This window comes from Grammomys surdaster, unplaced genomic scaffold (assembly GCF_004785775.1).
Source record: "Grammomys surdaster isolate TR1022 unplaced genomic scaffold, NIH_TR_1.0 341, whole genome shotgun sequence".
In the NCBI taxonomy this organism is placed as follows: Eukaryota; Metazoa; Chordata; class Mammalia; order Rodentia; family Muridae; genus Grammomys; species Grammomys surdaster.
The window spans coordinates 3595896-3608612 of record NW_021604760.1 but is presented as its reverse complement, the minus strand read 5'-3'; the positions used below and the strand labels follow the sequence as shown (position 1 = coordinate 3608612).

The 12717-nt window shown below is 42.2% G+C and overlaps 1 protein-coding gene across 4 annotated transcripts in view; it reads left to right on the top strand.

Annotated features, from left to right (window-relative positions):
* Nfia (nuclear factor I A) overlaps window positions 1-12717 on the top strand; it is a 344375-nt gene that overhangs the window by 234301 nt on the left and 97357 nt on the right. For all 4 annotated transcript variants that reach the window (XM_028778787.1, XM_028778786.1, XM_028778788.1 and 1 more), the window contains exons 5-6: window positions 5383-5500; window positions 11078-11205. In XM_028778787.1, the coding sequence (XP_028634620.1) occupies window positions 5383-5500; window positions 11078-11205 (246 nt within the window). The remainder of the gene's footprint in view (window positions 1-5382; window positions 5501-11077; window positions 11206-12717) is intronic.

Below are 12717 nucleotides of genomic sequence, written 5' to 3'. Positions count from 1 at the left end.
TTCCTTTTATGTTCCTGTTTGAAAAACCCTACTTCCAGCCTGCATTTGGCCACTCCTTTAAAAACAGGGTTAGAAAGAAGAGATCAGCACAGGGTTTACAGACCAGAAATCTGCTTGGCAAAGGAGTTGCTGAAGACTGTGGTGTACAAGCTGCAGAGAAAGTACCTTTATGATTGATTTCCATTCAAGTCAGACTGACTGCAGCGTGGTCATTTTTCTTGCCCATAACTGTGCACACTGCAGCAGTCTGCTATCTGCAGGGCGTCTGAATTATAGCCGTCTATGTCCGTGTTACCTCTTACACAAATTACTTACACTGGTTTCTTTTTCCATGCAAATTCATCAGTTTTACAGCCCTTCATAGCCACAGTCAGGAAACTCTGGCAGAGAACACAAATTGATAAAATGAGTTAATTTTACTATACTTTTTTTTTTCCTTTCTAAAAGCCCTCTCTTTTAGGCAGTGTTCAGGAAACATATTACAGTAAAAGGGAGATAACAAAGGAGTTGGATTTTCTTGCCATAAATTACTTTCCAAGTTAATTTCCTTTAACGATGATTCCAGATTTGCCAGTTTTCATAGCATTGTGTGTCTTACAACCGAGCCTTGGATGGAAAGAAGAACAAGTATTTTCCCATGTTCACTCCTTTTGTGGCAGTGACATGGACTTTCTTATAGGACCTTTGCCAATGGAATACAGAACAACATGAAATTGTTCCGGCATGGAACTGTGTGCTATTGTTGGAGTCCCCAGCTCCCAGAATAAGGTATATGCTCCAAATGCTCTGGGAGCATTTTTGGTAGGTCATACAATTGAAGGAAAAAGATGTCTTAATTTTTCATAGTTATTTTATGAGCTACAAATTGAGTGCTGATGGCCTTTGGAAGGTATTTATGGCCCCCATTCCCTTCTTTCCTTTTGTGTATGTTGGGGAGGGGACATTAAGATCTGAGGTGGTGGTGGTGGTGGTGGGGACAACTGATCCCTAGAATATAGAACCCTCAAGGGCAGAAGTTTTCACATCCTGTCCACGTTTTCAAGCATATGAAGCAATGCCTGAGCTACTTAAGGGCTCTGTAAATGTGCATTGTGTCCCATGAAATGCAGCTTCTGTGTGCCTTCAAGCTGTAGGCTGGACACATGGGTAGACATTTTGATAATGTTCCCTGCCAACTCCTATCGAATAAGCCATAAACTCAGCACCATCATCTCCCAGGCAGAGGAGCCTGAAAATTTGGATAGAATTTTTTTCCCATAGTCCTCTCTTTCCAGCAATGCAACCCTGAGCAAATTGTCTCTGGTGGATGGCAGAAGTTCAATAACCACAGCCCTATCCAACTGCTAATGTGTACAGAAGAGCAGGTCATCAAGAGGGTTGGCTACTGAAGTAACCCCTTTCTTCCAATAGCCCACATTACTATAATGATGCCTTAATAGCAAACCATTTATTAAGAAATGACACAAAGTACATTCTACTCATGACAGGAAAGAGGGGGAAGGGAAGATGCATGACTTAGAAATAACATCTGAAGGCACAATTTCCAAAGTTAACCTTTTGAGGAAAACTCCTTGGTGAACAAGATACTAGGGCTACAGTTACTGCAATATTGCTTAAGAAATGGTCTCTTTTCCTCTATGCCTTTTATGCATATTTATAGAAGGCACTTTAATTTTGACTCCAAATTAAGGGAAGTAAATGGGGATGATAACTATTTCCTTAATTCAAAGCATATTGATTGATCTTCAACTGTCTACACAAAGGGTAGGGAGCTTTTAGGAATACAGAAATCGTTCTTGGATCTGGATGATTTTAAGGTCAGGTGCTCTGATTTCGTCTTCATGACCTAGGGAAGTTATTCCATCTTTTTTTTTTTTTTCCTCAGTCCCTTCGGCACTATGAGTATTAAAAGGAATGGTGGGGTTTATCATTGCATGGCAGCTGACCCATGAAAAAATGCATAATGGTATGTGATGATGATGGTGGTAGTCCTGGGAGCCAGTTCTGCTTGTTTTTCATAGTCATTATGATGCGTGACTATAGAGCTTCCTAGCTACATGGTACCCACTGTTTCCTAATCGTATTCTGTCTTCATTGCTTACTAAAAGCTCTTTCTATCCTCCAGATTAGAGGCTCTGAGAATGCTGTGCCTGTTATAGGGACATTGTGACAGGAAACCTGTATTTAAGAATAAGGCCCTCTCCTCCTGGTCACAGTTTACCATCCTAATAATGTGACCCTACACATGGCATGGTCTGCATCCACTTAAAGTGAAGGGCACATGTACATGCAATGAGCTCATAAGGAAAACACAGTTTGGATCTCCACATTGTCAGGATTATTGAACCCAGATTGAGAAGCTCATTCTCCTTTCTGATTCAAGGATGTTTTAAAATTTGAGATGCACATGTTTGCCAACCTCTGAAACCACTCACCATGAGTCCATAGAACACTCTGGACCAGGCCATATGGTGCCTTTGCTGCATTCCACATTACTGCAAACTATACGATCATTAGAGGTCAATACAGGGAAGGTTAAGGAACATGTGTGTGGGCTGAGTTAATTTTTAAAATACACATGGAGGTAGAGCATTGTATTTACATATATATGTTTCTTCCTTCATGTATTCTGGCTCCCTTGTTATTTTAAAAAGATGACAAAAAGAAAGGACATTTTCTGAGGGTAGATCTCCCGGCACATGAAGTGTTTATTGGAGATCCCCCGGCACATGAAGTGTTTAGTGGAAATGCTGATGTCCATGACTGTGGAGATGTCTCAGCGCTCCCTCCCTCAGCCCAGCCCAGGCCTTCCCACTTGCCTTGACTCTCATTAGCAGCCAGCCTCAGGGGGATCTCACCTTCCTCACTATGCTCAGGGGTGATCAAGCTTTTCTACGAAGATGAGGCCTCAACTCCACTCTGAAATTTGTGAAGAAAATCTAAATTCACATATTTGACACAGACAGGCCTTTCCATTTGCTCTAATTACCAAGGACACATAACAGTAGGCTCCAGGAGGCACAAGGCCTTAAGAGTACCTGTCATGTTATTATGTGTCAGGTAGCTACCGTAATGATGAGTGACATGGGCCATCTTGCATAATGGCCCAGTTCATACATAAAACATTGTGGAATAAAAGATGAAATTATGCAAATAAATTGAATACAAAAGCAAATGATAGAATGACTAGCAGCATTATTGAGCAGGAATCTATTTACACTGTTGTCAAGATGAGCCAGCAGTACCCGCCTCCCCACCCCATTTAAAGAGCCCATCAAAACATGTGTTTGATTTTCAGTTCTCCCTATCTTAGGAAAGATGGTTTTTACATGACAGTGATGCTTGAGATGTAGCCATTGCTATTAGTCAACTCACTGTATATTCTTCGAAATTGCTCTATTCTTTCAAGTCTTCTAACTCCAAAGTTACTCATAGAATGATACAACTCATCCTGTCTCCCAAGCAACAATCCCGGGAAGGACTCCTTCCTGCCACAGTGAACTGGCAACATATTACTAACACCTGGCTTCTCCTGGCATCCTTTGATGTTATCTTACTTCATCTTCTTGCTTAAATGACATCACTAGGGCAATTCAGCCACCCCTTCTCTCCCTTCTCATGTGGGAGAAATTTTTCTAGAGTATAAATGCAAAATTGAGGTTAGTATTTCTATAGGCTGTCGGCCCTTCTTTGTCTCAGTACAACCACCTGCACTTATGACCAGTGCTTATTGGTTGCTTCCTGCTGACAGGGATGATGCTTAGAGACTGGAAATCTAACTGCAGTGGTTTCTACTCTCAAGGATGTAAGTACATCAATGGCTCACAAACTTGTGATGTTTCAGATTCTGATTCAGATTCAGATCAGCACTTCTTATAGAAAAATACCAAATCCTTCATGACCCAACCTTAGCTACCCATCATGACTCAGTGTTAGCCACAGCCCTTTTATTCTGTGTCCTATGACCTAACGGTGTCAGAAACCCAGTTAACAGTTTCTGTTGTCTTATCTTTAGGTTATTTACTCTACCCAGAATTCCTCCTTTCTTCCCAGTTGCTTATCTTCTCGGCATCCTCTGCAGGTACATTTTCTCAGGCCCTTCTATTCCCTTGAGCCTCTTCTTCTTAGGTCAATTTTTAAAGGCTTCTTGGCTATCTGTACTTTCAGTCGGCCAGGTTCCCCTGGAATGTGTTCACAGGTGATGGCTGTGTCTCTGATCTACATCCCTTCTTGGGAAGAGCAGTGCTTCCAAATTATTTTGTGAGTAAAATCTGGACAAATGGTGTTCCTCATTATCTTTTCTCCTGATAGATATCAGTGTATTGAATATGTTTATCTATGTTAATGGGCTTAATATATACAATATATACGAGAGGACACAGCAACTGTCCTACTTTTACATAATATTTCAAAAAGACTACCTTAACTGATAGTCTCACCACAGAATTTATAATTTTGAAAGAATGTTGGTAGATTTTTAATAACTCATTTAAAAATCATTATTAAGATACCATAAACAAGGCATCCAGAGGCTGGAAGACATAAAAATACAGATAGCTACATCTCAGAAAGAATCCATTATGAAGGTAATAGGTTGGTGAAATTGAGCCAGAAGTTAGCAGAATGTTCACTATGGGTGAGTAGCAAATACTTTGGCTCCAGGGGCCATGGGATCCTTCCTATTGTAGCCACAGTTCTTGCTGTTGCTGATGGTATGCAGTGAAGGTGTATGCTGTGAATCTTTCTTTGCAAACACACACACACACACCACTATCACCACCACCACAACAACAACAAAACACAGACCTCAAGGTGTAAACGTGTGCAGGAAGACCGTGTACCACAAAGTAAAGAGAATGGGAGAATGCTGTGTACATTTCACATTTCAGTAAATGAGAAATGGGGGCCTAGATGGATAAATTCATGGAACTTTTATGAAAATTCAGAACGGAATTCCAAAATGCAGATGAGGATAAGCTGTTGGGATCAAAGTTAGAACACCTGGAGAAAATTTGTGGAGCAGTCAGATTTAAAAAAAAAATTAACACTAAAGTATGAGAGGTATTTTCATTTAAACCATCCAGTAATGGATGTAAGCTTGGTGACAATCTACTGTTTAAAAAAAAAAAAGAGTGAGATAAAAAGATAAAAGACACATTAGAAAGAATATGCCTTTCTGGTAGAGATCATTTTTATTGTCATTTTTATTGTCAATACTCCTGTGATGTCACAGTTTATTAGTGACTATTCTGGATAATCTTTGCAGATGAATACAACAGAAAATGTGTTCCATGCTGCACTAACATTGGTTCTTGATCACCTTGAATTTACAGGGACTTAATTTATGGTTTGTTTTCTTTTTTTTTGTTTTCCTCTCTCTAGCACCAATAGCTGCAGGAACCGGCCCCAATTTTTCTCTCTCTGATTTGGAAAGTTCTTCATACTACAGCATGAGTCCAGGAGCAATGAGGAGGTCTCTACCCAGTACATCCTCTACCAGGTAATTGGATTGGTAGCCTCTAAGGAGGCTAAAGCACAGAGAGACACACCTTGATTTTTAACTCTGGGCCTATTGGACATTTATCGATGTGTCTATAACAATAGATGGTACAAAAAGTCAGCCTCAATAAGCTGTCTCATTAGGTACTGGGGATCCATACATACATGGGACAAATCACACACACACACACACACACACACACACACACACCAATAAGAAAAATAATTACTTCAATTATACCCCCCAAAATAAGTATAATTTGAATAGGCTTTATCCAAGGGTAAGGTGCTCAATTCTGAATGCTGGTTAGCTTTAAGAGGAAGCAGGAAAGGCATGGTGATCTGGGAGAGGAGAACATGAGCACAGACATGGAGAAGAACAATAATGAATATAGTGTATTCTTGGGTGGACTTCACTGGGGTAGAAGAGGTAAGTGCTCTGGCTTGATTAGCACAAGGTAGGCACTGATGACACCAGAGTAAGAACCCTGCCCACAACCTTCTTAGCCAGCTGGGCCCTGTAAGTTCTCAAATCTAGTCTGTAGACATTCCCCGAAGATACAACTGATTTGGTATCCAGGCATGAGGTCCTTAAACAATGTAGGTCAGATAGTGGGATAGGGCCATTCTTTGGATCCAAGTGGTCCAGGAGGCCTTTCAAAGCTAATGTTGGAACTGGAACACACAGTCTGCTGTGAGCACCAAGCTTCCTGATCTCCTTAGTTAGTTATCAGAACCAACATCTAGAGAGTACTTTGCAAGAGCCTGCTTTCTCTAGATAGCCTGCACCAGGGGTAGGGGATTAGGCATCCATCAGAGCCACAGTTTCCTTTTACATATTGGCTTTAGCACTGGACTGTGACAACAAAGAAAGCGGTAGAAGAGGTCTGTCAGTCATGTTTGTGTACTTTGCAGAAAAACATTTATCACATGTGATTTCAGTTAAAGCAAATACAAACATTAATGATTGAAAATAATGCCCAGAGTGAGGACATTTTCCTTGGTGGGAGTCTCTCTCACCTTTATGAACACTGTCTGAAATATCAGCTTGAAGATGAATCGAGCAGTCATTTCCAACACTATCCGTTATACCTTCGTCTTCCGCATTGTTTAAATGCTCCCCAACCCCACCCCAGTTCATTATAATATCACCTCCACAAAAAAAAAAAAAAACCAAAAACCAAAGGTCTCAAATCCCAAATGCATTTATAACTGAAAAGGGGGATTATGAATACATTTGGGTGTTAATACACTTGGAGGATTTTGAATGTTTACTGATAGAAGAGACAGTATATTCGGTCAACAATAAAAGCTCTGTAAATACTTCTGGGCAGTGCTAAATTTAAAAAGTTCATGGGTGGCTTGTTTTTCATATGTGAGCTACTATTCCATGTATCCTTCTAGCAGTGTTTCTTACTCCCTGTCCTTCCATACACTCCAAGCTCTGGTTTCTGATCTTATGTTGTGACCTGTAGATGAAGGGCTGCTTATTGTCATTTAAAAGGGTAATGTCATTCTCCTCTTGTGTGAACAACTAGTCCTCATAAAGAATTAATTACAAATATCAGTAGTTAATAACTCAATAATGTTTATTTTTCTCTTGTTGTCCTCTTCCTGGGATGTTTTTATTTAGGTGTGAGTGTGTATGTGTGTGAGAGAGAGATGGGGGGGGGAGAAAGAGAGAGGACAGAGAAAGAGAAAGAGAGACAGAAAGACAGAGAGACAGAGAAAGAGAGACAGAGAGACAGAGACAGAAAGAAGAGGGGAGGAAAGAGAGAATATCGTAGGTGTTCACTTGCAAAGATATCTATGGACATCAAAGGACCACCTTGGTAACCCATTCTCTTCTTTCATTTTCACATGGGTTTCCCAGGGGGAACTTGGGTTATCAAGCTTACCCAGCAAGTGTGTTACCTTCCAAGGAGTCTTACTGCCCACCCTACATTGATTTTAAATAAAAGTCCTTGAATATATAGATTAAACAGAATTATCTGTTATAAGTTAGAAAATATGCCTCAAAAGAGTACCCCAGGATTCACATACAAAACCATGGCCAGCTGGCCCCTGCTGCTGCTGCCCTGTCTATCTGTTGCTTTTTAGTTGTCTTTTAACTTGAGTCTTAATTGTCACCAACAAACTGTTCTGCTATTGCTGCAGTGGAACCACTAGAGCACAGAGTAAGCCACTTGCCCAGGGCTACAGGCCTAATAAAGACAGGGTCACCATTCATATTCAGGTCTTCTGAAATTTACAAACTGTAGTTATTTGCATGAAACTGTCTTAGCAACAATGCTGTACCCAGGAACCTTAGAGTGTGGGATCCTAGCGAAGCATTGTCTCAAATTTCCACCTCAGTCTGACCTGTAGTAGCTGCTGTCTGAATACTGTTACTATATTGTCAGTATGAGCCTATCTTACCTCCCAGTCTGTCTCTATGTCCCTTGAAGGACAATGTCTTAACTTTCCCAACTCAGAAGCTGATAATAAGCACCAAGTAGTTTTACTTGACACTGTGGCCACAAAGCAAAATCAGAGGAGCCTTGCACACTGACAAGCAGAAATGTTCAGATTGGCTTATGTGAGCTCTCGGTGGGAGGAATGGCGTAGCTTTGTGGATACAAAACAAGGCCCGGCAGTCTCATATAATAGGAAGTAAGCAATAGAATCCTGTGTTGGATGGTCCAGGTGGAAGAGACAGAATTAAGGACCAGTTCCAAGAAATAAGTAAACCAAGTGAGCATGATCTGTTTTCTATATGCTTTCTATTTTTCTGGGATGAGCATCTCTAAAATCATAAAAAAGTTGGGTAAAAATAAGGATAAGGGTTTTAGTCTAAAGGACTTTGTCAAGAAAGCTGTCCATAGGCAGTTCATAGAGTCAGTAAATTGTCTCAGGAGCCCCGGGCCTATTCTTCCTAGCAGTGTCTACTTCCCTCCCTCCTAGATCCTGTTCTCTCTCTACCCACACTTCCATCACTCAGATGCTGACCCTGTGTCCATCCTGACCATCCTCATATGCAAGCTCAGGTGTCAACTGTAACCAGACAGTGTCCCACCTTGTGCCATTCATACCTGAATTCTATTAGAGCACCCCAAGAAAATCAAATCTTTAGAACTCAGAAAAATATTAACCATGGGGAGTAACACACAGTGGAATTGGCCTCTGGGGTTGGATCTCATTCAGTATAGATGCATGGATGGTCCCTTGTCCCATGCACACAGCAGCTTTTGAGCACTTAAAACAAGCTGACACTAGAGTAGGCACTAAAGATCAAAACATGGTCCTAATTGATGGGTTATCAACTAGGATGAGGCAGAACCTTCTGGTGATGTCACCTGTACTTCTGGTTCCCAAGACCACAAAATTCTACCAGTCGATTTCTCTAGAAGCATCATTGTTAGGGGTTGAATCCTGGGTCATGTAAATGGTGGTGTCTGGCTACACATGTAAGTCATGGAAAGGAGTCTAGGGAAAGATGCTTGGGATGACAGAAGAGGCAAACTATCCTGGGAAGTTGATATGCAACTCCCAGAGCACTGTTTGCTTGCACCCATGCACCCTGAACACAGCTAGGAACTTGCTTCAAGAAAAAGGAAGGCTATTCACTAGGTGGTCCAAGACTTGTCCTTGAGCACTAAATTACCATGGTCCCATAAGGTTGCTTCCCTGAAATCTGGTTTTAATAAAAATAGAACCTCAAACCTAAGAACATTGGACCACACACATGAAGGATTTGAACTTCTTACCTAAACTGCATCCTAGGTATCCTAAAATTCAGATTGTGTTAGTAACATTGTCTATCTTCCCTTAGCCCGGTTATGACCCTGGCTTTCCCTGCTGCCTCCCCAAGTCTATTTTCTTCCCTCGTATCTACTTTTTCATAATGTGACTCTCATGACACACCCACCTAGAGGCTTCTGAGGTCTCTTTGCTTGTAGGATGAAGTCCAGATGCACTGTATCTTCTCTGACCTCCTTATTCTATTTCTGTGGAGCCCCTCCATTGGTTTCAGCATCTCAGAAGCAATTCTCGGGGCACCACACCTGACTTAAGCCACCACTGACAGACCACTGCTCCTGGAATGCTATGCAGTGTCTAGTGACTTGTACACCATGAGCTCACAGTAAGGGAGTATGCTGCCCTGTCATTCAAGTTTCAGTAGCAGCCCCAGGGAGCAGACATTAACCTTTTAGGTTGTAAGGCATGAGAGAGTCATGGGACAAAAGAAAATATGCCAAGGTTAGGGGGGGGGGAATATATGAAGCTTGAGACAATAGCAGTTTGCCAAAAAGTACAGAGGGTTTTAATATTTTTAAAACCATGATAATGTCTGAGTTGTATATTGGTGGGGCATCAGCCTCCCCGAGCCGTTGCCCGTTCCTGTTGCCGTCTCAGCAGCACTTACAGACTAGTCACAGTGCAGGAATCCTCTGTTCAGAGAAGTACTTCTCAAGCTCCATGGATACCAATGTTCCTCCATCCATACCCTGTGCAGAGTTTCTTCATGACCCCTCTGTTTCTCTCGGGCCTGTCCATCACTGTCCACGAAGAGCCACGTCTGACTCATCAAACTATTCCACACTTGAGTCCTGCCCCCTGGCTTGGAGGAGCTACATAGCCCGTGTCTGATGAATGAAACCCTGGGAAAGCTCTGCATCGTAACACATGGGCAGGTTTCCCAGCAGTCCCTGCCCAAGGCAGATCTGCCCATGCAGGACTGTGTTGCTGGCGCTCTCAGTTTGGTCTGCTAGAGCAGGAAGACGCAGCAGGTGATATTTCACCACTTTCTGACCCTCAAACTTCACTGTGGGAAGAAAAATGCAGTTCTGCTGCTGGAAGAAAAGAAATACTTTGTGGGAGTTTCTTGCTCATACCTCTACAGAAAACCAGTTTTCATTCACACAAATGAAATAAAATATCATTTTGCTCATCTCTGTGTAGAAGGACATATAAGTCCCCAGACTGCTGTATGTCTATGTCCTTGCTGGTCTCAGGGGAATGTACTCCTTCAGCTATTTTTAGTCACTCTGTTTGGTATTTTATCTCTAGTGTGTAGAGGAGTATCTGGACTACATAAATATATAGTATCTTTTTATAATGAACAAATCCAAGTGGAAGATGGGAACTGTCCCACTCCCAAAAGACAGTACAGCCAAAGCACTCCTGAAGGTTCTTGAATCCTGCTTTTTATTTCCTTGGCTTTAACCCTTTGGGGATATCTGCAAGGATTTGAATAGGTTTCTAGGCATGCTGCTAATGACCATCCCTGAGCCACACCTGTGGGATAGGATACTTGGGCTTCCAAAGGGGAAACCAAAGCAGGAACCGACCATCAGCTCCATAAAGCAAAAAGGGCACCAAATGGAGGTGGTGCCAGCAACTTGATCAAAAGAGGTGAAACCAGAACTTGAATGCATAGGCCAAGACTGGGTACCACTTCCAGTGACTTGGCCAACTCCACAAGAGCCTGCACAGGGTCCTAGAATCTCACATCTTCCCAGTGAAGCATCCGGGAGAAAGGTGGTTTAGCGTAATTTTTAAATATGCATTCCTTTATTTTTGTTTTTTTTTCTTTCAGCTCTACGAAGCGCCTCAAGTCTGTGGAGGATGAAATGGATAGTCCTGGTGAAGAACCATTTTACACAGGCCAAGGGCGCTCCCCAGGGAGTGGCAGTCAGTCCAGCGGATGGCATGAAGTAGAGCCAGGTGAGGAGAGGCAGTCATAAAAGGGAAGGAAACCTCGTGTATGTGTGTGTGTGTGTGATTGTGTTGTTATGGCAGAGTGGTGGAGAATAGCAGGCACAACCAAAGTGCATGACAGAATGTGTGTCAGCTCACTCAGGGACTATCACCTGCACTTTGAGCCCACATGCATTTCCTTCTGCTTTGGTCCTTTGTTGAGCTGAGGTCTCACTATGTTACCCACTGTGGCCTCAAGTTCAAGGTTTAAGTGTTCCTCCTGCCTCAGCTTCTTGAGTAGCCAGGATGACAGTTTTCTTTTGTTTTTTATACACGCACACCCCCTTTGGGTTTTGGTTTGTTTTTGTTTTTCTTAATATATTCTAGTGTTCATAAGAAAAATGTAGCTTTCTCCACTTTGTGGATAGCAGTGAAAAAGCAGAAAAAGTCCCCTATGCTGCATATGATAAGTGGACATTTATAACATGAGAACATTTGGGTTTTTTTTTTCCTTTCCTTTTCTTGTTGCTGGCTGTCATCATGAAAGCTACCTCTTTTTTGTCTGTCTGCATCAACCTGAGTACACGTCCGTTAGTCTAACCTTGGGGCTGCCATGTGGCGGCTGTAGAATCTGGAGAGTGATTCTGAGAGTAGCACTTTCTGGAGACCTTAATTGTCTGACTTCCATGGGTTAGGAGAGGGGGCTCCAATGACCTCATCAATACAAGTCAAACTTTAATGTCTGACCTCCATGTGGCTTGGGGGAATGGGCTCCAATGCCTTTGTCAATACAACTCAGATGAGTAAGAAGACAAAGGGGTTTGAAAATCATCTGAAGCCCAGTCTTCAAGTCAATGACAGGGCTATGTGGTTATAGCCCAGACTCCATGACTTTCCTATAAAATACAATCTGACAGTAGTAATAGCTGTTTTCGATGCTCTTGGGGATCGAGTAACGTGGTCTGTAGTGTCCACTTAAGAATTATATCCAGCACAGAGTTATATGGGAGGAAAAAAACAAATTCTCCGACCATCCCTCCCCCACTACTGTCTCAGAGTAACTGCCTGAAAGAACAGACGGGCATCAAGAAAATCTTGGAACTAGCCCCTCATCTTCAACTCTAACACCTCCCTCTCGTCCTCAACACTTTCTCAGTATACAAACTCTCTACGGCTATAGATGGCTTTATATGGCTATAAAGGAGCAGCAGAAGGGAGATTCTAGGGTGATGGACCCATCTGGATCCTGATTATGGGAGTTACCATAATTGATACAGTGCCTGACATTCACAGAAGCATGTGCTTCCTCCCTACATTTGTTGCATCCTATCCTAATTAAAAACAAGTAACAATGAAGCCCTATTGACTGGGTCCTTTCTCTTGTTCCTTTGTGAAAATGTAAATGCCCCTGTGAGGTTTCCTCCTGCCCAGTGTCCTGATGTAGCTCGTCTGTTCACCCACTCAGCAGTCTTCAGTGGAACTTTCTGTGAGAGGTCACAGGTAGATGAGGAATCAGTGATTCCTGCTTCCAAGGGACAG